Source organism: Epinephelus lanceolatus, chromosome 3, assembly GCF_041903045.1.
Source record: "Epinephelus lanceolatus isolate andai-2023 chromosome 3, ASM4190304v1, whole genome shotgun sequence".
Taxonomy (NCBI): Eukaryota; Metazoa; Chordata; class Actinopteri; order Perciformes; family Serranidae; genus Epinephelus; species Epinephelus lanceolatus.
In genome coordinates this window covers 44,520,799-44,548,162 of record NC_135736.1, presented here as the reverse complement: position 1 = coordinate 44,548,162, position 27,364 = coordinate 44,520,799, and the positions used below count along the sequence as shown (strand labels likewise).

The window sequence follows — 27,364 nt, the reverse complement described above, 5'->3', positions numbered from 1 at the left end:
TGAGTTGCATCATGGAAGATGCTGCAAGTGTTTGTGTGTGTATGTGTGTCTGTGTGTGTGTGTGTTCTCTGTGAATAATTTGTTTGTGAATTTATGCATGTGTATGTGTGTGACTTTTTATAGGTGTGTCAGAAGGCATGTGTTTGTGTGTGATCTCCATTCAAGTTTGAAAATGGTGGATACAATGGCTCGGCTCAGCCCAGTAAGAAAGGAGAGCGTGATGGACGGCTGTGTGTGTGTGTGTGTGTGTGTGTGTGTGTGTGTGTGTGTGTGTGTGCGCGCTATACAGGCAGAGAATCCATGCACTTCTCATTACCACCAGCCTGCAAAGTGGCACAGCAGATATTCGGCGAAAAAACAAGCTTCTTCCACAAATCAAAAAGAGCTGGGGTCAGGGGAAAGAGAGGGAGAGAGAGAGTGAGACGCACCCTTTTATCTTTCACATGTCTATATATAGCGGTTCATGGAGGAGAAGAGTGGAGCAGGATAGGAGGGAGGAAGGGAGGTGGAGGTAGAGGAGGAGAGGATGGAGAAAAGGCAAGATGACTGAATAAGAACAGAGAAGAAGAAAAGAGTGACTTTCAGGGATTTTAGGGTCTGAAAGAAAGAGAGAAAGAGGAGTGTTCAACCTGCTGAGACTGTCTGCAGCCAAACTGAGAACCAGAGAGAAGGTGGAGGCAGATGGAGGGATAAACAGGAGAGGGAGGAGGAAGGAAGGGGACAGAGGAAGGAGAGGAGAAGATGAAACTTCATGCATGTGGGGAGAACTAGGTTGTAGCCACAGCTGCAGAAGCTGCAGGATACAAAAAAACTGAAATGAAATAAATGAGGCTTAGTTCAGGCAGAAGTCGTGCTTGTGTCGGCTGATTGGCTGATCGCAATCATTGGCTCATTCACAGCTGTGTGACAAGTATTTCACAATCATATTAATGCAGATGTACGGCACAGGCATTAGAGCCGGACACTTACCACTGTTTACTCTGCTGATTACGCTCATGCAAATGCTGTTTGCTGCCACAGCTCCCTCCACCACCTCCTCCCAACCTCCTCCTCCTGTTGTATTTCCTATTGTTGATTCAACTAAGATTTTATATTCATGTGTGTTTATTGAGGGGGATTAGCTCTCTCAGCAGAATCCTTGCTGGTGCTTGGATCCTTTGACAGCTCTCTCAAACAGCAGATCTAACTGTGAGATCATTTACTGTGAGTGGTCAATTACATGATGTATTTCTTTTTAGTTAGGATTTGATGTAGCCTGTAGGAGGAGGGGATACTGGATGGTGTGAGACTGAGGCGAGACCACTGTTCAACACCAAGCATGTTTGTGACAGTATGTTGTAACATTCCCTTAACAGCATGGTGGTGCAGTGGTTAGCATTGTCGCTTCACAGCAAGAGGGTTCCTGGTCTGAACCCAGGGGTGGGGTTGTTCGAACCTTGGGGTTGGATAGCCCCCTGTGCAGAGTTTTTAACATGTTTATTTCTGCTGTAACGTTGGGCGTTTTAACATGAGGATCTACGGGGACTGACTTGCTTCAGGAGCCAGCTCCAAGTGGCCATTTGAGGAACTGCAGGTTTTGGCACTTGAGTGTTAGGCTTTATTTTTTAGCCGGAGGTTGCCGCTTGGTGTCAGCGTCTTAGTCACATGTGAAACATAGTAAATGTAATGTTTCCATGGTTTGCAGACACATATAATGCCAACATTTATTTTGACGATTGAGCTGATAGAAGACACCTGATTCAAAAAATATAAAATATAATTTCGTCCTAGTCTGGGTTTTGGATTCTAAGCCATGGTGTCTTTTACTTGCAGTCCTTTGAAATGTTCTTGTTTCACACAGTAATAACAAGCTCAAATGCTCTTGATTGGTTAGAATTTCCATGTGTGAAAAATCCAGGAAGTAAAGCAAACATTGAAGAAGAGTACACTTGCAAGATAAATGTGACACTTTCTAATGTCACAATGGAGGGACAACTACGCAGGTTGATTTTAGCGCTGCTCATCGTGGACTATATTGCTGTCATTGTTCATTTTAGTCAAACCATACAGTTTGAAAACGAGGCGCGGCTCCAACTAGAAAACAATGTTTTGATGCATTGGATGTGCTGAATGTGCATATTAAGGCAGTACAGGAGGAGGTGCACATTAATAATCCTCCAGGACTGTAACATGCTCATGTTTAACCCAAACAATGTGTCATGTGACTGCAGTTGCTTCACATCCAGGTCGGAACACCTCACCACAAACGAACCGCACCAGAGTTCGTTTGTGCACCAAAACAACCGGACTGAGACCTTCTTGAAGAGGTGGTCTCGGTCTGGTTGTTTTCGTGCACACTCGAGTGTGACTCCTGTGTTCACACCTGCCCAAACAAACCTCACTTAGGGGGCAAACACACTTGAGTTCTGTTGAACCGAACCAAACAGGGCAGGTCTGAAAGCACCCTAATTCTTACCACACCCTAAATTAGAGGTTGCTACGGTCCGGTGTTATGCTTGTGACCACACCCAGTTGTGATGGAGTGTTGTATTGAAACTCAATGTAGAATGCTGTGGCACACACAGAGCTGCAGCGCTTTGGGCATCTGTTACATGTAGATGGCAGCACCAGCAGAATAATTGGATACTTGAGAACTCACACAGCAGCGTCTTTGCCTCATCACGCACTGTACCTGTAACTGTCTTTGTCTGTTTACCTTTTTATATTGACCTTATAGACATTTGTGTCATCTCTAGTTTTCACTTTGCATTCAGTCTCAGCAAACTTTCAAACAAGAGGAAAGAAAATGCAAGTAAGTGAATCTACAGAACAGCTTTCGACTATTTTAAACCCTGATTTGAGTTCATACATGGAGAATTTTTGACTGTACCTGTTTCCTGCTATTTCTCAGCTCTGCATGTTTGTGAAGGAGGATGGAGGGAGGGAGAAAGAGAGGGAGTGCGAGAGAGCAAGCGAGTGCTTGCGTCACTCCCATAAAGGAACTGACTCTTGCTGAGTCGAGTGCTACACAGTTTCATTTATTTGATAAAGCTTCATTTGGTGTGATTTAAAATCTCCCCCTCATCAGGCTCAGCTCCCCTAAAGCACAGCCTCAGCGCCACGCCAAAATGCCTCATCAGCTGAAAACACACACACAAACACACTTGGGTGAACACACACACACACACACACACACAGCCTGCGTACACACACACAGAGCGAGGCAAACTGGTACACGAGGATATTTTTCACTGGATGACTTAGACTGAGACATATTTAAGTAGGTGTGGGTAGTTCTGTGGAGGTTGGAGCTTGTAGTGTGTAGACAGAGGAGGAACTTTTAACAGGTAGATAGTTTATAGTCATCATGGAGGCAATTCTTCAACACTGTATGGGTGTAGGAGCACATTTGTGTAGGGCTGGAGGTAGTTGTATATGTGTTGATGTTACTTTTTCTTGCAGTACCACCCCGTCTCTCCCTCACTGAGTGGCCAAACAAGCGCTCTGTGCCTGCTGTGTTCGAGTAGAGCTGAAATACTGGGAGCAAATAAATACATATATTGACAAGATGGAGCCAGCAAAATAAAAATAATCACGTTTATGAGGAACTGGACTGGTTAGTGGTCTGGTGACATTAAAATGTAGCCTGAAATTCAGTTTTCGGACATGTGTATATGCGTTGTATTGTATGTAGAGAACTGGAAAGTGGCTGCACCTGCAAGTCTATGTTAGATATGGATAAACTGCAAACACATCCCCCATAGCTTAAAATATTCTGGCGTATAGTGTATTCAGCTTTTTCATTGTAGTTAAAATAGCTAAAGTACCATTTATACTGTAGCTCTCAAGCCATACAGTATGCCAGTTATCTGTATATTTTCATGAGAAGTTTTTTTGGGGTTACTATAATACTGCAGTAACAAAGGACTATAATGTGTTAATGACAGGATTTTGGGTAATATTAGTGCATTTACAATGTCGCATAACGCACTACCACCCTACATTAAGGGTTTTTTGTTTTTATTTTTTCATTCATCAAACTACGCCACTTCCGCCAGTGCAGAAAAAGTATCCCACAAAGGTTTTTGTATGATCGCCACGTGTGTTACCATGTTCAATGTTTTTACATTCACATTCCTGCAATGTCTACAGCGTATCTTGTCCTGGTTTTGCATCTGGAAGCTGCATGAGAGCAGCAGGAATAAGGAGACAGGCTCCATTTTGTTTTTTGCCCGTCCTGTTGATTGGCATAGGCTGTATGGGTGATGCCTTCAAATGTGCATTAATGTGAATGTTTTACCATGTCCATACCATACAATGGTGGAGCAACGCTGACACACTGCCTCCTTCACCATCTTCCAGAAACACATTACTTTATGCAGATGTTAATTTTATAATATTATAACTAGGGCTGCAATGATTAGTCGACTAATCGATGACTAATCGACTATTAAAATAATCGGTGACTATTTTAGTAGTCGACTAATCGGTTTGAGTCATTTTTCATAGAAAAGTACTATTAAAGTACCCCAAAATACTCTTATTGCAGCTTCTTGCGTTCAAATATTGGCAGCTTTACACACTCCCATGACGGTGAACTAAAACCCTTTGGCGTGAATACGAAACAAGACATTAGATGACATCATTTTGGGGTTTGAGAGAGACAGACCGACATTTTTCAACATTTTAACACATTTTTCAATAAAATGATTAGTCCACTTATCGAAGAAATAATTGACAGATTAGTCGACAATGAAAATAATGGTTAGTTGCAGCTCTAATTGTAACAGATATTTATATTTGATTTAATATTTTCAAGTAACAAATTACTTTTAAATGACGGTAACTAGTAATATTTAATGTGTTACATTTTGAAAATAAAAACAATCAAAACCAGAGTAACTCACCACTGTAAGCATCCATGACTGTGAGGAGATTGGATGTAATTTTGAAAAGCAGGCATGATGATGGGCGAAGGTGGCTCTGCCAGTCAATCAGAATCAAGCTGAGGCAGGTGCTTGGATCACGCCCTTTCCAGCCCTTTCCCAAGGCATAAGGGGGGTTAAGGTATTTAAATGTGTTTGGGATGATGACTCTGTAGTCTCATTAGCCACTTGTTAACAACTGTCTTTTTAAGACACGCACAAGACTCAAAATTAAAGGGTAGGGTATTTACTGATGTATTCTACGTCGTAGAACAAAACATGAAAGTCTCTTAAGCTTGTGTTAACCACAGAACAGACAAGAAAAACCCTCTGACTTTGAGACGAGGGAACCAGAAGTGATTGAGTGCAAACTCATTTTTGCATTTTAGAACCCATTCCTGCACCACTCTTTTAGTTTGAAAGTGCTAAGGACACTTTCACAAAGAGTTCAGGCATTAAGGAAACAAGCTGTGACTCAATCAGGACGTGTCAGAGGGGTCCGGGTCCCGGGGCCAAACTGGACTCCAGGGGACTGAGACAAAGACGTTTCAGGTTGGACCTCGTTGATCCCAGATCCCCGAGAACACAGATTGTTCTGTGAGGTTTTTAGTTTAACAAGGAAAGAGTGTTAATGAAGTTTAAAGGGTCAGTTCACCATAATCACAGAATGAGTGTATTTTCTCACTTCCTCCTCGCGGTGCGCAGCCATTTTGATATCTTGCCTGAAAAATGGAGCGTGTGCATAAATACCAATCATCTCTCTCTCTGTAATAAGTTAATACACTTGCTGGCAGAATCACAGTGTGTGTGTGAGTGTGTGTAGGCAATGGAGCAACAAAATATTGCTGATGTGAATATTCCCCTTCTCCCTGTGTGTTTGTGTGTGTGTATTTGTGTACCTGTGTACCTGTGCATATCAATGAATCAGTTAGTGTAATAATGCCTGAACTGTGTGTGTGTGTGTGTGTGTGTGTGTGTGTGTGTGCAAGGCACGTGTTCATTCTGCTTGCATACATGCTTTTGTTAGTGTGTGTGTGTGTGTGTTTAATTGTTTGCTTTGAGTAGCCGCCTGCAGTGGAAAGAAGAGATAAAGAGTGAAAGGAGGAGAGACCGTGTGTGTGTGTGTGGTGTGTGTGTGTGAGGTCAGTGTATTTGGCAGGACAGGGCTTGTTTGTGGCCATCAGAAAGCCATTTTAATTAACGAGAGAGGAACACATACACACACAGGCACATTTTTTTGCAGCGCTCACCAATATTACTGTTGCCAAAAATTTCTGCTCTCTAATTGCTTCCGATTTCTTTCTCTCTCAAAAAGAAGGAATGAGGTGAAGCGGGAGACAGAAGGAGAGAAAGTGAGGATAAAAGAGAGGAAGATCAAATTTGGATAACAGGAGCCCGGCGAGAGATGGAGGGAGGAAAAGAAGTGAAGGGAGAACGGAGGGGTGACTTACATTTTGTGGTCAGCTGGAAGAAGAGAGGGATAAGGCAGGGGGTAAGAGAAAAAGGGAGGGGTATAAACACGAGAGAAAAACTGTGAGAGGAAGAAAGGAAAATCAATAACGATGAGAAGTAGGAGAAGACAAAACAGAGACAGAAAAACATAACAGAAAGAAGACAAAACAGATAGAGAGAGACTGCAGGGAGGTGAAGAAATAGGAGGAAACCACACACACACACACACACATACATACACACAGACATAGAGGGAGTGTTACCTCCTGCTTTCAGCAGGTTGTTAGGCCAGCAGAGTGTGTGTCTGCTGAATAATAGATGGTGTAGCAGGGTAGCATGTAGTCTGAGGACACACACACACACACACACACACACACACACACACACGTAGCATCAGCAGGCTGCATAAGGTTACTGTAAATTGATTTGCAATGAAATCCATCAAGTTTTTCATACTATGGTTGCTTATAGCAATTAAAGAAAAAAACAAACATAGGTGGGAGGGAGTGGAATGTGATGAAATACAATCAATACATCATATTTCCGCTCTTGCATATACAGTAATATACTGTAAATCCTGCGGCTTGCAGTGAGTCTGCCCCCAGGATGACAGCATGTTAGCAACATGCTAGCTGTGCATTGTGCGCCAGATACTACAATAAAGAAGAAAATTATGTCTTTAATTTTCAGATTAAATTTTTGTTTGACAGTATATAGAATAGTGGAGAAAGTGGTTGGCTAAAAAGATGAGCCATAGAACATTTTGTTGATATACACTTATACAAAAACTACATTAGATATACTAATTGTATGACCTGGCTGGAATTACAGCTGTTTTAGGGGCTATTTAAAGTAGAGTCTCAAGTCTTTGAGCACTAGTCTAAGTGGGGATTCAGACTCAAAACAGCCCTTGTGTTAAAACAGTGTGAGCTGTGTTGGCATTTTGTTTAATGTACCAAGGACCCATGGAAAAGGGAAGTCTAGTTTAGGCACAGAATAAACATTTCTTAAAGGTTTGTAATACTCGAAGGATTTTGCAACTCTTTTTATCATGACATAACAACCCTTTCTTTCAAAACTGTGTTAATACTGTGTTCATACTTTACTTTGTTAAGCTGAGACCAAGTCTAATTTAAAATTTAAAAAAAAGCATATATCAGTTAGATTTGCCATCAAGTCTCAGCCCAAGTGAGGGCTTGAGGAAGTCAAGTCTCACATAAGTCAGGCTTGAAGTCCAGGTCAAGTCTAATCAAGTCTCGCTCCAGTAAAAGTCTCATTCTTAAGTCTTGCAAGTTTAGCTGTTGAAGGAAGACAATAACGAACAGACCAGACCCGTTACATTGTTTTGACATTTGTCTGTTGAGTGGATGTCACCATCTTGCTGCAAAACAAATCTACCTACAGGTATAAATAAAGTAACCTGAACCTGAGATCAAGTGAAAGACAAACATTTAGGGCTCTAGTTTCCCGGCGCAGCGCAGGGTGGTGAACCCCGCGCAGAGCTAGTTTCAAGCAGCGCAACCCAAGCGCTCAGTTTGGTAGTTTGGCAGACCGAGGTGCGCTGAGATGGGTGTGGCGGCGCAGCAGGGGGAGGTGTCGACAGATCAGTCTGTCGACAGCTTGGCGCAGTGACAGTTTCGTGCCAGAAGGCTTCACTGAAGGTGCGCTACGCTCCGCCTAGCCGGTGTAGTGGAAGTTTGGCTGACCGGCGGACAGTGCACACATGTCACCAAAACCTCACAGGCAGGTTTTCAGAATATCAGGCACATTAACAATGCAATAAATACCCAAAAAAAACACTATGCAATGCAACTATCTGCAATCAGCACATAAATGTATCTCTATATCGGCTGTCCCGTCACATCTGATGTCAGATCAAAGGGGATTGGCACCGTTTGGCACGTTTGGCACGCATAATGGAAACCCAACCTGATTTGATTAACACAGCTGCAAACTAATGAGTTCACATCCCTCTCAGCAGTTCTGTATATTCGGACACTGCGTGCTTGGACCTCCCGGACCAAAACATCAGTTTCCTCCTGGGAGAAGTTTGGCCGTCTAACGCTGCTGCTCTCTTCTGCCATGGCAAATTGAGTAAACTCTCATTACGCCTTCGCACGGCGCATTTAAGGGCGAGGAGAGGGGCTCATTTGATTGGTGTGATGTGTGTAAAACCCACTCCACGCCTTCTCTCCTCCCTCTTTCCAACTTGCGCAGGTAGGAGGGACGGAGGTGGGAAAGAGGAGTAGCTGCGCCAGCGCGCACGGTGTGCCAAACTTGCAAAATCCGCCTGGCCACACCCAGTTGGCGAAGCGCAGGTGCGCTGCGCCTCCACCTCGCCTGGTCTGTGAAACTACAGGCCTTAATGTTATTTCTCTGAAGGGCTTTTTCTATAATGTTTTTAGACACCTATAAAACCAATTTGAGTCTGTCAGTGGCAAAAGAAGCTCTTACATTTGACGTACACTGACAGTGTGCTACTGCCCCAAAGATTACATTTCCACCCGTTTCGCAGCTACTGACTGCAGCACACATGCTCAATACTGGACCAGTTTCAAAACCGTTATCCCCATTAGTTTCACACAAAACCATGACAAAATAGGGTCCAGGTTGAAAAATACACAAGCTTGTTGAATTCTTAACAGCACTATAATTAAATACTTGTTCACTGTTAACTACAGAACACAGATGGGCAATAAGGGGCGCTGCCTTTTTTCAGCTGGGACGCTTTGGTTGCGTCTGGTTGCTATGACATGATATGATACAGTATCTAGGGAAGTAAAAATGTCAGCATGAGGTAGAGCACCTGTGCTGGATGAAGGGACGGCTAAAGCATATAGGGCGAGGACAGACCAACCAGTCTGTGTTGGCTCAGTATTCATTTCTCTTCTATTGTTGTTTTTGCTCAGCGATGTGACGGTTGGTCATTGCATCATTTGTCCCTCCTCCTCTGTGATTGGACAGCGTTGCCAGGTCTCATTTTTAAAACAATGCGGAGGATCCATACTAAAAATGTACATGCAGACAAAAGCCAAAAAATGCTTGACAATTTGTACAATCAGGCTTCCACCTCACTGTCTGCGTCGCCAATTTCCCATCTCCAAAATGTTCGTAAGCATAGGTCAAAGTTTCTCCCATCAAGTCTGTTTTTATAGATCACAACCTTTGTGTGGGAATACCGTACGTCTCTTTCAGGCCTCATTTTGTGTGCAAGCAGTGTTTATAAATGAGACTCGAGGACTTTTCTTTGGCTATATACTGTAGGCTGTATAGGCAAGACTCAGGATGCATTCAACACCATTTCATAGATAGAAATGGTGTTGAATGTGTACATAGAGCTAACTTAAAGAGCACACATAACAAAATAGCTACAAATCTTAGTTTTAACCAATAATATTAAACTAAAATTTCCTTACTAAAGTAAAGCCAAAATTTCTTTTGGGTCCTAAATGACACTCCGGTACATTCCACCCTGTTTCCAGCGCTGCATCTCCCACAAGGAGGTGTGTGTGTTGTGTCTGCCAGTCAGCATCTGCAGTGTAGTTCAGCGTTGTCTTGTTAGTGTGTACTCCTCAGACCGACCTGTCTCATCCTCTCACATCAACCAGCAGCCTCTTCTCCCTCACACACACACGCTCACACACAGAGGCCGTCCTCCGGCCATAGTGTCAATGTCAACGTTGCATCTGGTAAACACGACAATAGACACGTACCCCCGCCACACACAGACACACACACTCACACACACAGACACAGACACACACATGCAGGCTAACAGGATAATGACTGGCCAATTAGGCACAGGCTTGATCTGTCTGGATGTATCCAGTCATCTTAGCCCCTCCAGCAGCCATTACTCAGGCATGGACACACACACATAGGCGCACACACACCCACCACAACACATACAAACACACTTGACTGGATGGAGCGCTGTGAAAAGCTGGCTGCTCCACCAGGCGACCTGTTTTGAGTCAGCCTGCGTGTGAGAGTGTGAGTGTGTGTGCGTGTAGGAATTTTATTCTCACGTACAGCTTTGATAAAACGACTGTTTTCAGTTTAAATTGAATTGTGTCAGTCATTGCTGCACAAATTTGTAATGTGGTGTGCTCACTGATTCTCTTGTCTCTTTTGACAAACTGTGCGTGTGAGTCTGAAGAATATTATTTCAGGGACCTTCCAGTGAGTTAATAGTCACAGTGACACGCATACAGGGACAACAAGGGTTTAGACAAAGTGTAAAATCAAAGTCAGCGACTGTAAAGTTCAAGCAGAGTTAAGTGTATTTACAAAGACCTTAAAACAAACAGATGAGTCACAATGTTCTTTGCAGGAAAACTAGAGAAGCAAAAACACATTAAAACAAAAATAATAAGACTAACAAATGGCCTCAGTATGTCCTGTGTTTTAGCGTTTATGTGTCTGTTAAAATGAATTTAGTCAGTGAGCTCACTGTATCTAGATTCATTATTGTGTTTGGAACTTTAACATGGGGGGCTCAAATGGACTTTTGGGGTCTAAGAGAATGCCGGACAGATTACCGAATGCAGTTTTGAAAATGTCACAACTCGCAGATCAAGAAGGAGCCATTTCTTAATGCAGTTTTACCTTTATTGGACAGTTTGGCATTAGAGAGCGTAAGAAATATATGGAGAGGGGGAACAAGAGAGGGAAATGTCACAAAGGTCCCCGGACAGGCAGACAGACCGCTACGTGGCCATCGGGACATCCTGCATTTTAAACAGTTGCTGATCAGCAGTGGCTTGGCTTCTCCAGTGTGAGTGATTACAGTGCACATGTGTGTGAGGTGTTTGTTTGTGTGCTACTTGTTGGTGATGTTGGCCTTAACTCCAGCTGCACTCCATTTGAATGGATGATCCTCACCACCATCATTGCAAACTGTATCGTCCTGGCTCTGGAACAGCACCTTCCCGATGGAGACAAGACACCTCTGTCTGAACGACTGGTAACACACACACACACACACACACACACACACGCATATACAGGCAGTATGGGTACGGGTAGAAATGTACACAAATGCTTGCACACCCACAGATACAAGTAACCTACAGTAGACACTTGGGACTGTCATGATAACTACGTCATCGACTTGTCGTACGATATGTAGCCATGATCTCAATCATTTTGCTGACCTCAGTGTTGCTCCTTGGTTACATGTATGTTTGTTTACATAGGAAAGTCACCAACATTTTAGCCATGACAGAATACACAGCAGGGTTTTCCTGACCATGACAAGACTTGTGCACAGCAATTCTCCCTTCATTTTCTCTCAAGTCCCACCTTCATGCACGAGTATTAAGATTAGCAGTAGCCTGCAGCTGCACTTTTCCTGTGGGAGAGGCGCAGTCCTGATAGTCGTTAGCTTTCCGATCCCTGGCAACGAAACGAGCTAAAAAGTCCCTCGTCCCTTCAAACAACTTGATCCTCTACTTTGTAAATCCACCAGCAAACCACTCAGCTCCAAGGTCGTCCATCTCTGGCAGCATATTGGTCGCATCGGTAACTGCGGTGTTCCTCAAAAAATAATTATACTGACAATGATTGAATCAATCAACAGCCCCTTTTACACTGCCAGATTTTTGGCGAATGTTGGGCCGTTTTGCCGGCAAGCTGCGAGCGTTTAGACACACAGAGCCGGATTGGCGAGTTGATCCGAGGTGCCCAATTTTCCGCCTCGTAGGGTAGACATATTGGCGGAACCTTTTTGGTTTAAAAAGACTGAGGCGGCCTTCCGTCACGGGAGGGGCTGTTGATGATGCCGTACGTGCGAGCCACTGATGGTGGATAAACAGGAAACAGCTGATAGCAGGAATTAGCGAGCAGCTGGTAGCAAGAGGAAACACAATCCTGACAGACACTGTAAAGATGAGCAACTGAGGAGACAAGGAATTGCGCGCCCTCCTTGCTCTTGCAAACGAAGAGGCCATTAACCGTCAGACGACGGGGACGGTGAAGAACAGGCCGACTTACGAGAGAATCGCAGAAGGACTGACCAGCCGTGGCTTCCCTCCCACATCACTGTTTACGTCACACGCTGAGCTACATGTTTTGTTACTTGCTCACGCCCCCCATTGCCCCGAAAAAGGCACATTCTGTAGAAACAAAAGTAGGTAGGCGGCATTTTGCTTTTATACTGCCAATGCTGAAAGAAGACTGAATTCCTGTTTAAAAAGTACTAATGATAATAATCAACGTGGAATTTCATGGTGATGTCTATGTTAGAATTTTTACCTTACTGTCTTATCTTTCTTCTAATAATGTGTGTAATTTTGCAATACATATTTTCATAGGCCATTTTTTCAAAATGAGAGTTTTGGTTTGGAGTTTTTTTTAATACTCAACTTCAGTAGCACTAACAAACAAACAAACTTTCCAGGTTTATTTGTGTCTATATTCTGAAGGTTTTTACAGAAGGGGTTTGTTCATATATCATTCATAGCCTGATTTATGGACCATTTTGTTCCAAAAAATCATGGCGAACATGGATTTTTTTTATGGCTGTTGACAGTATTTTCTGATTTATGGAGTGATAATTCCCTCTCTAAAAACCTTTGCCTCTAATATATGCCAACAAAATGAGACAAGAATTTTGAACCTGACTTCATCCAACGTTCAGATTTCTGTTCTGGAAATGTAAATCAGTGCATATTTTTCTAGATAATACCTCATAAAATTTCATAAAACTTGTAATACTAGTCATACTCTAAGTAATCACCTGGAGAGGTTTTATGGTTATAGCAATAAGTTACAAATTTGACCCCATTCACTTGGGCTCTCACTTATACTCTCAAACTGAGTAATTCTGGCCTACTCCTGTCTATTCTTAATAATTCAATTGGACTTTGAATGGGTGTATTTGCATTATTAGGCTATCATGATATCAAAAATGGTCTCAAAATGACAATATGGTTTATCACAACACAATTATTTATGGGACAATATATCGTCCAACAAAGGTGGTTATTCTGACCGGCCTACGGATGAATACATTCACAAAGCACCTAGAGGCACAAATAAACACACAGTATACAATCACACACATGACAATATGTTCTCAAAGAGGCTGAGATTTTATTTCACAAAAATGTCTTATTTTGTATTATATTCTATAAAAACCGACATTCCTATCAGACAGTCAGTGATTATTCCTTCATGTGCAAACAACAGTCTGTGTGAACAGAGCATGACCCTCAATCTGCCTGCGCTGACCTCTCTACTGTTATCCTTCCTCTCGACATTCCTCCTCTCTTTCTCTCCTCTCCTCTCCTCTCCTCTCCTCTCCTCCTCTCCCCTGCTTTGCTGCCCTGCAGGAGGAGACGGAGCCCTACTTCATAGCCATCTTCTGTTTTGAATCGGGGATAAAGATCCTGGCTCTTGGTTTTGCGTTACATAAGGGCTCCTATCTGAGGAACGGCTGGAATGTCATGGACTTCGTGGTCGTGCTCACCGGGTGAGTCCACAGTTACATCTCTTACAACCTTACAACTTATTCTAAGTTTTATTTCAACTTTACTTTTTGCAGATATTTTCTCTATTTCTTTTTTCCTTCTGGGAAAAACAATATTTTTCTGTTTAACTTATATCAATTATTCACATGAGTTTTACATTTTATTTTTATTCATATGTTCCTTCTTGTTGTTGTTGTCCACATGGTGCCTAATGTGCACCTTTTCTCTGGATACTGAAATGTGTAGGATGTGTTTCCATGGTTACCATGTTCTGGGGTTAGCTGGTCAATCAGGTTGAGTCTCTTTTAAAATTTCCTCTCAGACTGTAGACTTAAATCATTTTTGATATGACATCACGTGGCTAAACACAACCAGGAGTGAACTTTTGTTAAACTAACACAGCAAAAGGTTCACATGAACTGAGTAGTCCACTTGTATCCACCAGCATTTGTGAATTTTAAGTAGGCTATGATCAGATTTTACTCATACTCTCACATTCGCCTGCCATTAGGGTCTTTTATTTTTTTGTTTTTATTCATCAAAAAATATTTGGTAATCATGTGCTTTTACTGAACAATTGACAAAAAGATTCCTAATTCAATTAAGCGACCTGGAGACTGCAGGCAAATCAGATTAGTTTCTCAGATCAGATCTACAGATCAGAACGACAGACTGCCTGCACTATTATTTACAAGTGATCAGATCAGGTGTGTGTGTGTGCAGTCACCACCAACCTGTCTGCATGGGCAGTGCTGGGGAGGAAGAAGTGGCATGTGACAGAGTTTCTTAGTTACATTTCTGTTACAATTACTGACAAAAAATAAAAGAAATGCTTATTGAGACACTGGTGATTGCGAAGGGGTTACACCCTCAGGCTGTAAAAAATAATGGACGTAGCCACCGTGAGTTTGTGGACTCTCTTTTTGGAGCCAGAAGTGACCATATTTGGCGAGAGGCTGGCACTATTAAGGAGCAAGGGGTGGATCTGACTGAGAAGCTGAGGATGTAATCGGCAGACAGCCTGTCACTCAAAGTGGCCCGCCCTTAATTATGCATAACTTTAAAACTCAATAAAGTATAAACAGGTGAGTTATATAAAAATATACCCGTACAGTTGTCATGAAGGGGGAAATTAGCTTTAGCGACCAAAACAGTTTTTGTACCAGGCTGTTAACAAGTTTACTTTCGCTGTTAAGCTGGTTTTCTGGAGCCAGCCTCAAGTGGCCATTTGCAAAAAAAAAAAAAATCACATTTCATTTGTTGTTTTAAAATCTGTCCAGACTTTCAAAAATCAATCTGGATTTGCCCAAAAACAGATTTGGGCTGGCAGTCCCAAATCCCAGTCCCTGTTATTTTTAATCACACAGAGGTTTCTTTTTTGCACAGTCAGCAGCTTTTTTTGGTCGTTCCACCCATTTTTTTCTACTTCACTTGTTACTGAATAAACCAATTTGAGTTGTCCTCAGCGTGAGAGGACTACTGTCTGCTATAGAGCTAAACAGAGATCTCTGGCAGCAGGAGACAGAAGACAAAATGTGATGTATGGAGACATCAAATCAGGGTGAAACAGATCCTTTTAAACAATCTGGGTTTTTAGTGTTAATCTGTACATACTGAAAATAATGAGTATTACCAACTTACTACTTAATTTTGAGTGTGTTTGTGTGTGCAGGTGGTAAGAACAGTGGTGTAACTGTGTGTTTGTTGTGTGATTTAAATATGGCTGCCTGAGCAAGAAAGGGGGGATGGGTGGAGATTGTAACAAGATATAGTGTTTGTCAAGGGAAAAGACGCACACACACACACACACACACACACACACACACACACACACACACGCACAGTCATTCCAGTGAAACCAGTTAGATTCAAAAAGTGTGTTTTATTAGCTAATAACATTATTATAAAAGGTGTAAGATGATAACAGATCCCCATTTTCACATTTTTAACCCTCACTCTGAATCTGTGTTTGTGAGTCTGTGTCAGTCTTGTAGTAGCATGACTTCCCTTCTTTTCTGATCTCACACAGACACAGCAGAGGTCTGGTTTGACAAGGTGTGCGCATGTGATCAGGGCCACTCCCCCTCAGTCGCAGACCTCCTTTAATGAGGACACACACACATGAACACACACACACACACACGCACATAGGCTGGATCAGAGCAGCACTGCAGGGAGCAGCAACCAGGGCAAAGTGAAATGTCACTTCTCCGAGAGATGGGGGAGCGAGTTTGTTGTTATGGCGATAGCTGGGAGAGTGGAAGCAGAGTTTCCTTCATCCCTCTCTCTTTTTCTCTCGTATACTTTCTCTGTTCAACTTAAAGGTACATTATTAGAATGATATGCAAAAGCAATAACTGACACAATCAGTAAAGGACATTTCAGTACTGTTAGAAAATACACTGATAAAACACCAGTCTTTTGTTCCTATGGAAATCGGTGACTTTTAGCCCCACCGTTGTATCCCATCAGTCACCTTGTCCTGTCAATCTTCAAGAGATTTTAACTGCCATAATGGTGTTGTAGACGTGGACAAAAAATGTAGCTCGTCCTTGCTTCACATGTAGTAATGTTTTCACCTCCTTTGTCATGGAAACACACAAAGGTGGCAGTTTCTCATGGGAAATACACGTGAGGTGCTCAGGATCACAGAAGAGAGTTAACAGAGCTCTGAGGACGTAAGGAGGCGTGTCTTTAGCTTCCACAAAAGTGTGACATTATTTAAACACTACTTAAAGTAATGTGTGGGGAAAAATACTCTCTGAATGTTGAGCTTTAGGGGTCATTACTAGCCTTGGAAATAAATTACTTCAAGGCGTGTTAAGACGCTTTTTCCAGAGCTTTCAGCTTTCACAAGTGGTCAAAAGCTCGCAAAGAACTCAAGTAAACCTTAAATTCTCTGAATGTTAGAAGATGACCTATTACTTTTTTCCTAATTTTCTGTCATACTGTGACGTGAACACATGTAAAAGAAATCTGTGTGAGCAAAAGTGTCAGACTTTAGACCATTCTGAATACTTTCCAGCAGTTTTTTCTACTCTGGCCACTAGCTGGCACCAAATCTTAAGTCCCGCCCCAAACAATTAATCGTTCTCCATTGACTTTATATTGAATGAAGGTGCCTCCTTGTCTTTTCCATCTGCTAGCAAACAACATAAAGATGTCTAAAAGCTCTAAATCTAAGCTCTAGATCTAAGTTTTTATGAGCCGCCAGACCGAAAAAAACTGAGCTTTTCTGCGGACAAAAGTGGGTACAGGCATGAGGCATCAGCAGGGAGAATTGGAAAACTGTGGGATCCCGATACTTAGTATATCATGGGCAGCAAGCATTTTGTTAATTTGGCCAGACAAACTGTCGATGTTGCACCTAACTAAGCTTTGCAAGGCCTGGTTTTGATCTTTGTAAGCTTAAATGGTGATTTCACCTGGTGATTTGATTGAACAGCTATAAATATCATAGTATGTCACTACTGGCATTCAGTGGGATCAAGATAAGCAAAGTATGAAGAGGGGACAATAGAACTTTTCCTCTCTGGTAGACATAAGGTGCTAAAACAATCTTTTGACATGCTATGAAGTTTTAGCAAGCTGCAGCCATTTTGTTAGCGTTTCAGCCCGTAGTTGCATATTATGGCGGTGTAAGTTTCCCCCCAGTGGGCGTGGTTTTCAGAGTATGACGCGTTGCGCTCCATCTCTATGGACCTCTGCTTCAGGCACGCTACAGACGGATTCTAATTAATTACTAAAGCAAGTGATACACCACCCTTGCGATCCCTACTCTCTTTCCTTTGGCTCACACTCCTCAGAATGGAGGTCTGCAGTTGGACTCTCCTGCATTCACACTTAAAGATTAGTTGTAAAATGCCCATCAATCAGTGATGAGGCACAGGTCCTGTTGAGAGTAAATAAAAGGAGCTTTATGTCCTGTCCAATCAGGTAAAGTATAAGACAGAGAATAAAAAAGTAGTGAGGGGTTAGATAACCTGGACTACCCTAAAATCCCAACTAAAGAAAACCTGCAACCATACTGACAAACCCCCAGGATCAGGACTGGGCTCCCTTTACACATTCAACACCAAAAGAACAGCTGTAAAGCTATGAAATCATCTTCCTGAGCATCAGAAACACACTGTAATGACTCTTTGCCGAAATGGGTTTCATGCAGTCGAGTAAAATTTGAGTCAAGGAGCTTTAAAAGTATGCGATTTCATGCCATTGTATGTGTGTAGGAAGCCACACACCAGGAGGCCAGGAGGTCTCTAGTGGACATGGTCGGGCCCCAAAACATTAAAGCCTGTTTCTAAACTTTTTTGGCATATGCACTCAGTGAGCAACTCAAAAATGAAAGGGGTGCTATCTTGGAACGCTGTATATAGTTTTCCTCATCAATGGAACAAATGAAGGCTGGTGGCTGTAGCTAATAAAAGCCAGTAAAAAGCATTGTTAGTGCCTTTACTATATGGACTCACATGATAATTCAACATGTTTTTATATGGTCATATTGTTCAAGAGGCAGTAGTGATTCTCTGTAGCGTCCACTCTGCCCTAAGTCCAACTTGAGAGGGCAAAGAAGTCAAGTCCAGTATAAGTTTTGAGATAGCTGCCATCTCTCCTGGCATAAAGTTCAGTGATCTTTTTGTGCCCTCGACCTTCTTTAGTCTCATCTTGCTTGCTCAGTGCAATGTGTACATGGTCCACCAAACAGTGTCTGCAGAGAGTAGAAACCAAGTTTACATCAACACACCAAGGATTGTGTGTAGCGAAGCCAACCAGGCCAGGCCCCGTTTGGTCAAGGTCTGTGTTGACAATCCAGGTGAGCCCAATATTTTAGTTCAGACAACCAAGGGGCGGAAATCCACAATACTGGTGCGGTTAAAAGGATAGTGCACCCAAAAATGAAAATTCAGCCATTATCTACTCACCCATATGCCGACGGAGGTCCTGGTGAAGTTTTAGAGTCCTCACATCCCTTGCAGAGATCGGCGGGGGGAGCGGCTAGCACACCTAATGGCAGACGGCGCCCCAGACTAACGTCCAAGAACACAAAATTGAATCCACAGAGTATCTCCATACTGCTCATCCGTAGTGATCCAAGTGTGCTGAAGCCCCGACATAAAAAGTTGTTTCGAAAAACGTCATGTGAACTCTGTTTTTTAGCCTCACTGTAGCCTGTAGCTCTGACTGCTTCTCTGTGCTCTGCGCTCACGTGTGCGCGCACTCAGGGTGATCGGTGATGCACGGTCTCTGAAGAGCAGCAGTCTCGTCAGTACTGATGTCCAGATTCTCAAGTGCAGGCATCGCCAATTCCCAGTCTGAGCAGCAAAGACTTTCCTCATCCATTGGCATTGCTTTGCATTTGAAACAACTACACCACCAGGTTTCCAGTGCTCGACTCCGGTATTCTGTGGCTGGCTGAGGCTCATGAGCTGCAGCGGCTGCTTCGTCCAGTAGCCTGAGTTCCGTCCGTATACTCGGGCTCAAACAAATACGGCTCAACAAAGAAATGCTGTTCCTCTTCAATTTCAAAGTCTTCAGACATGTTGGGCTGTCCTTTGCTAAAAGACCGTAGAGCAAATTATCTTTTAGCTCTGTGGTTACTGTTGTCTCCCCCTGCGGTGCACGTGTCACGTGATGTAAACACGGGTGAGCAAAGCTCATGCTTTCGCTGGTCACGCGCACGCTAAGCTCGGAGCACCGAGAAGCAGTCAGAGCTACAGGCTACAGTAAGGCTAAAAACAGAGTTTTTCGAAACAACTTTTTTTGTCGGGGCTGCAGCACACTTGGATCACTACGGATGAGCAGTATGGAGATACTTTGTGGATTCAATTTTGTGTTCTTGGACGTTAGTCTGGGGCGCCATCTGCCGTTAGGTGTGCTAGCTGCTCCCCCGCCGATCTCCGCAAGGGATGTGAGGACTCTAAAACTTCACCGGGGCCTCCATCTGCATATGGGTGAGTAGATAATGGCTGAATTTTCATTTTTGGGTGCACTATCCCTTTAAGTCAGCCACTTCAGGCTGGCATACACTTAAGCTAAGCTAGCTTGCAGGCTTTGTGTTCGCCACCTGTTCAAGTCCATGACCTTAAGTCATATTGTTGCCCTGCTGTCAGTTAGTAGTTGGCTTGGAGGTAAAATGCTGCCCCCTATTGATTTGGAGCATGTGGCATTATACACTGAACCTTTAACTTAACTGAACACCTATGGGAGAATTTGGTGGGATGCGTGGGACAGCACTTTCCATCGCCATCATTGAAACGCCAAATTTCTTCTTATTTGTTCATCCCTCCGGTAGAGATCAAGAGTTTTATCCCATAATGTGACACCCATTTGTAGATAGATAGATAGATAGATAGATAGATAGATAGATAGATAGATGGAGCCCTATAAGAGATGAAGCCTCCCCTTGCCAGAGCAGCAGTAGAGTAGAGCTGTACTACTGCAGCTAGATAACAGAGGGAGGAAAAAGGAGGAGGAGGTGGAAGGAGAGGACACGTGACAATGTCTCTCCGTTCCCCTGGGCTCTGGATAACAGGACAGAGAGAGAGAGAGAGGGAATACAAGATGGGTTTGGCTGTTAAAGAAGGCGTGAGAGGGACGGAGAGCAGAGAGGAGGTAGAGCTGGAGGAGGAAGACCACAGGAAGGAGAATAGAGTGATGGGTGGGGGTGGGGGGGGGGTGGGCGGAGGTGAGAGTGATGTATGGAGAGAGTGAGAGGTTCGGAGGAAGGATGGGAGGAGGAGGGAAGGCAAAGATGGAGATGGAAGGAGGGGGGAAGGGAGAGAGAGGGAAATGAGAAAGAGCAAACGCCGAAAGGAGCACGCTCGGAGAGGGAATGAGTGTGTACGTGTGAGCGCTGCAGTAACCTGCTTTTCCCTGCTCCCTATGATCAATCACTCAGCACAGCCTATATAACACACACACACACACACACACACACACACATACACACACACACACTTGGCTGCTGCACTCACACGCACATACTGTATTTCTGTATTTGGATAATGTATGTGTATACACCCAATTACTATGCATGGCCTATATTGCCTATTATAGTCATATCTCAAACCTTCATGTATATTCATATAAAACATTTTAAATTGAATGCAAAGTCTTGGTATGAACACATGCTGCAAGAAGCTAGCATATGTTTACCATGTTTCCTTGCTGTGTGTGTGAGAGAGTGTGTTCCTATTTATGTGAGGACCAATTTAAGACCTTGACAGTGGAGACATTTTTGGAAACTTCTTCGAAGGCTTCAGACTTGGTTTATGGTGGCATATTTTGTTGCAGTGTAGGAAAACTCACTGCTTTCCTAGTTTACCTAGCTGCCTTGTGTAGAAGTTCCTAATTTCAAAAAGTCAAACGAAGAAGGATGGTGGTGTCCATCAGCTAGTCTTTTCATCCAGCCAACACATGACAACCACTGGGAGAGTCCCATCAAATTTGGTTTAATCATTCATGTTACCCAATTGACAATCATGACTTTAGAGACCTGTTGGTGCCACCATCAGTGTGCATGTTCACAAGAGGTAGCCTCTTCAGTTCATCAGCTCATCAGTTCAGTTTACGCAGATTAAAATGAACTAGTTCATGTTCATAGTTGATCATTTGAATTTTGAACTAAGTATACTGTCCCAAAAAAATAAGCTTGTTCACAATATTTTCTTCATTTTTTTTTTATAAAATAAAATCTTGGCGCACTGTTCACTTGTCAGACTTGTCAGATGCTTCAACTTGTGTGCCACAATCCTTGCCCATGTGGCTGACATTCAGACTTGTTTTTTCAGACCTGGCAGTGGCAATTTGCATAAAAACGTGAGACTCTGTACTGATTTGCTTATAAAAGTTCTTTAAACCTCCTTAAAAAACTGGCTTCAATGTTAGGCCTGCCGCTAGCTGGCAGTCTGAATTGCCAGTTGTTTCCCTCTTGTTAAAATGCTTAGCGCCACCCTCTGTGGTAGCCTTCTGGTTGAAAGGTGAAAGTGTTGGTGAATCAAAGGATTTTACAGCTCCTGAGATCCCTTTGGAATCTGATGCAGCACAGCGTTCGTCTAGTTTATTTTCCAACACCTGTACAATGGCAAGGATGGTAATTGAGCTGGTGCCAATCTTCTCCATTGTTTCTCAATGTTTACTGATGTTTACATTTGAAAACCTCGACCTGGCCAGCTAGCAGAAGTCGGCAGAAGGAGAGTTTACAGACTGGTATGTTGATTTTCTTATCCCAATGAGTGACCCGTATTCACACGCCACCACCAGCCACAGCCAATCACAAAAAGCACAGCCAAGACTTGTAAAATAGACATAAGTTTAGAGTAAATTTAGTGAAGCTGACAGAGAGGTGATTGGAAATGTCCATGTCTACGTCATGCAACAGTTTCAACTCAAACTGCAAATGGATACATATAAAAATATGAGCATGTTCATACACAGCACTGCTATTGATGTATTTTGAGAACGGGATGATAAACTCTTAGGTGGCACTCATTCATTTCAGTGAAAGTTGCTCAACCAATGCATGCACCAAAATAGAGGTTTGCTTCCACATTGTGCAGCCCAAATTGAAATGACGTATTAAAAAATAAGTATTTTAGGCTCTGAGAAATTTGTTTCAAATTACATTTTTATGGATCCAAAATTTAGAATACGATACAATAACTGCTTTTACAGTTCCCAATCAGCACTTGTACAAACGTCTCCATTTTGATGTCATTCTGTGCTGGTTATTTTATTTATTTATCTATTTATCTATTTGCGGTACTGCGGTCACCCACTGGTATAAATTGGCTGCAAGGCCAACTCTGCCATGCCATAACCAAATCTATCAATACAGCCACGTGCACTTGTGGCTCACATTTCTCTTTTTAAACAGGTGTATTTCCAAGACATTTCCAGTGGATATTCATGGTCCCCAAAGAATGAACCTTCTCCTCTTCATGCTTTTGTCGACTTTCTCCTCAGTGTCACCACCAGGCCAGTGTTTAAATTTTGTGCTAGAAATACCTTCACATTGGAGGACACTCCCACATTCATAATCCCAAAGTGATAACCAAATGATTCTAATGACCCCATGACCTTACCTGTAGTGCATCTTTAGGACAGACTATATGTTTGGTCCCATCACTGATGAGAAGATCCAAATGATCATAGCTTGGGCCAACACTTTTATAACACTGCAGCATCCAGACGCCACCACAGAGGCTTCAGACTTTTAGTTCAGTTTGACTTTACGTGTTAATAGTGTCGGTCTCTTTCTTTCTCGCTTTTTCCCTCCTCTCTTGGTTTCTGGGAGAGTTTGTGCTTGTGCTGTGCGAGTCGTGACTGAGAAGGCTCCTGCCACTGTGTTGGGAAGTGTGCATGGAAGTGTGTGTGTGTGTGTGTGTGTGCATGCATGTGTGCTGACTTCGTTCTTGGCAAATACACTGGAGAGAGAGATACTTGATGAGGACAAGAATTAATGAGAGAGGGGAAAAAGAGGAGAGGACACACACACACACACACACACACACACACACACACACACAGAGTGACCAGTGTATTTAGTATTCAGAGATGACAGTCCATTGATTTTCAGTGCCGTGCTGTGACGTCACACAGTAATCTAATCATTTATGGTAGACTCCGGGGCAGTCAGTCAATGAGAGGACACCATAGACGTCCCTACGACTCTTCTAATGGATGTTCACAGACACAGTATTCGAGAATAGACTCGCTCATCACACACATAGGAACTACATATTTCTAAACAGTATATCTTCCATGATGGGTGAGTCTGTCTCACTCTTTAAGATTATTAATAGGAATTTTTACAAGTAATTTACTGCCTTGACATGGTAAACCTAATTACTTGAAAGGCTGCTGTAAAATGTTGGCTCTTTCTTGGAAGGCAGTGTCTGTAGACATGCAATCATACTGACTCTAGACTGCTTGACTGGTGTTAATGTAGACCAACCGAAGGCTCCATGTGCAGTTTGAGCTTTATTTTGTAGCAAAATAACTAACACAAATTGATTATTTGAGTAAAATACATGGTTAGGACATACATAGGTGAAAGTCTGATCAACAGTCTGAAAGACTGACCTGATTTTTTTTGAAAAACTGAGGCGCTTTGGTGACAGTTTCTGCTGTTTTGATAGTATTTTCATAATCCTTAAAGACTTGTTTAACTATTATCAGGTTATCAGGTTTGCTCCTACTCCAAATGTCTTTGTTCAATGTGTATGCCAAAATTATAATTATTTTTAGTTAAACTTGAGGAACGGTTAAATGGCTAATGTTATAAGGAGGCCAGTATACCATTATCAAAACACAGGGAGTTCGTTACCTAGGTTACCTAGAAGGCGCAATGTAAACATCATATTCTGAATATTATCGAAACCATAATAAGACTCTAAGGGATCTACTGTGCATGTAAAGATTGACAGGCGACATGTTGATGATGTCACACAGTTAGATTAAGTGAAATTAAACCGAGACATCATGAAGTTATTTGACTTTGACACTATATAAACTGTATAATTACTTGTCGCAGACACTAATATGGACAGAAACAGGCCTGATATTAAAGTGGTCACTGGTGGTTCACACTTTATTGAGTTTAGGGACTGGAAATGCCTTTTTTTTAAGACTGCAAACGTCTGTTTTGTCTCTTCAAGGAGAGACAGAACAAATTGTGCAGGTGAGACAGAGAAACCCCAAGAGACTTACGAAAACATCTCGATTCATCTCGGCGAAAAAAGAAATATGGCACACTGAGTCATAAGTATATCTGGCAAACATACCAAATGACATCAGAACTCAACACACGGGGAAACAGGAGCCTGTGACTCACTGCAGGGACGCCTCACAGCTCAGGTTTGCGTCAGAAACAGGACAGATTAAATGAAACAGGTCTTCATAAAGATATTCATCCAGCTGTATCGACTCTGCGCTAAAAATAGCTGAAGACAAAACATATCAAGCTTCTGACTGTGAATGAAACAGCAGCGAACTGTGTTGTGAATCAGGTCACTCTCCAGCACCAAATCTAAATTTAAATTAACTGAATTGGTACACACAGGTGTTACAGTGAGTACAGTGCCTCCTCTGAGAAAATACTGTATGAACATTGGAGCGAGGAAATGAAGTCCAGCAGGGAGAGAAAAATGAGGTCACTCGGAGAGAGGGGGAGAGTACCTGGCTGAAAATTGTCCCTTTGCCATCACTTCCATTATCATTATTGCTCTGCAGTCATTTACAGGCTCATCACTCTCTTATACGTTCTCCTATACCCTCCAACTCTGTGCCCTGCAGTCTGTCTGCTGCATATGAACGCACCACTCATGTAAAGGATGCGTCAGGTTGCAGAAGCATTGTAAAAGCCGTATGTTTGATCACACTCAATGAGCTGTACTGAGATACAAAAGTAATATACAAGGTGGAGATCAGCAGACCGTGAAGACAACTGGTTAGTACATTAATCTCTGTATCAGGACACTTTAAAGTGTAATATCAAGCTAACGAAAAAAAAGTAGGCTGTTAAAAGAGGACCTGACGTTGGTGCTCATTGCTTTTTTTGTAACTGTCTACAAAATTGATCTTGAATTTGAATGTCTGGTTCACATTTCACAGTTAAGTTCCTGGATTATCTGGTGTATTTGAGGATGGGGATCATTGGCTTTTACACTTGCTGTATTAAAATCTGTAGTCATTTGTCACCACAGATCAACCTGCCATTTTAGCCCTCGTTTCCACCAAACACTTTCAGTAACCCTTCAGACATGGTACCTAGACTTTTGGTCCACTTGGTGTTCATACGGCAAACAATACTCTTTTATGCGGGCGGGATTGGTGTCACTCGCTTCTTCCTTCATCAGTCTGCACCTCGTTTATCGACCACAGAACGAGGTTGCACGCCGACATTTTCAGAACAGGTTGCAGTGAGAGTCTCTCTCCATGGGATATTTAGAAATAGCGGGTTTGTGCATTTAGTCCTTCTCAGGCAAGCTCAGGGGTTTAGTGTTGCTGTAGCCCACAGGAATGATGCTCTGCAACGTTTTTTTTTTTCTCTCCAAGTGAGGATTAGAATTCATGCAGTTTGCATAGCCCGGTTGAAATTAAGGTATTTTTTTTTCAACGCTTGAAGATACACTCATTACCAAAAGAGACAGACAATAAAAACGTAAGTAATGGTCAGAGTTGTCATATTGAAATTTTAGGTTTGCTGATGGATTCTTGTCCTCAACATATGTATTGGATAACATCACAAGTGAACGTTCCACCTTAAAAGTTGCCGGCAGTCGGCCCAGTGAATTACATTATTTTTATCTCTGACTCCAGCTGCTGTCAGAGGCAGCAAAACATCCTTTATTTTATAGTTACAGTTTACTAGCCTAATAAAACTCTCCATGGTATGAACAGTGGTTACATGAGCCTCAAAACCAGACACAACTCAGCCCTGAGCAGAGTGACCGTCCTCTACTGACCAATCAGACTGCAGTGTTCACAGCTCCACCTTAAAGTACCAGATCTGTGTGCTAGGTACCCCAACAGAGGGGGGACCAAACATGGGGACAATACGGAACGGTTCCATTGGTACCATCCACAACTTTTCACAGTGGAAATAAAACAGCGTACTGTACTGCTCAGTTTAAACGGGGCATTTGAAACAAAAATGTTTAAATGAAGTAGGTGACACATCCCTTTTAAACAAAAAATATTTTTGCTAAAAGCCTGCTTCAGTGTGTGGTGCTTTATGCACACCCACACACCCTTGTGAACAGAAATAGAGTCACAGACACAAACACACACCTACAGACACACAATGTGAGGGCAGCAGGGTGGTTAAGTTAGGCGTAAGACCAGTTCATCATCACACCCACAGTGTTGACAAGCATTCGTCCTGCTAAAGTGTCCTTTAACAAGACACTCTATCAGCTCTGACCTCTGACCTCTCCGGTAGGAAGGAAGGAAGGGATGATACCATAATAAGGTTTTCTCCTTCAGGGGATCAATACATTTTACCTTTCGGGTGACATAACACACCCTCTGGCAGCCATACCCATTAGTAACTGTGTTCTTAATATACTAATTTGATTATCTCAATGGAAATCAGTACACATTTACAATTTTTGCTGTTCTTGTCCAGTAAATCATTTCACCACAAGTCAATTATAGTCAGCTAAGCCTCATTTATACTGTTGTTGCATAATAGTTAATCTGCTTTAAGCTGAATTTAAGATATTTTTCTTTGCCAGTGATGAATTTAAATCCAATATTTGTTATACTTGTCACTCTGTTTTGGTCTCCACCAACTCATGAGAAAAATACATGGCTCTAAAGCTGCCAGACAATTTCTTTACCAGCTAATTGCTACCTTTATCTGTCTGCTGTTTGGTGCTGGGCAGGAAGCGTACATGAGCTTGCCTGAGAAGGACTAAATGCACAATAATTTTAAATATCCCATGGAGAGAGACTCTCACTGCAGCCTGTTTTACGTTGTTCTGAAAATGTCGGCATGCAACCCCGTTCCCTGGACGATAAAAGAGGTGCAGA

General features: G+C 42.6%; 1 protein-coding gene across 44 annotated transcripts in view; it reads left to right on the top strand.

Annotated features, from left to right (window-relative positions):
• Nucleotides 1-27,364, top strand: part of cacna1ab (calcium channel, voltage-dependent, P/Q type, alpha 1A subunit, b) — a 201,562-nt gene that overhangs the window by 43,785 nt on the left and 130,413 nt on the right. For all 44 annotated transcript variants that reach the window (XM_033623514.2, XM_033623513.2, XM_078166409.1 and 41 more), the window contains exons 2-3: nucleotides 11,217-11,322; nucleotides 13,691-13,830. In XM_033623514.2, the coding sequence (XP_033479405.2) occupies nucleotides 11,217-11,322; nucleotides 13,691-13,830 (246 nt within the window). The remainder of the gene's footprint in view (nucleotides 1-11,216; nucleotides 11,323-13,690; nucleotides 13,831-27,364) is intronic.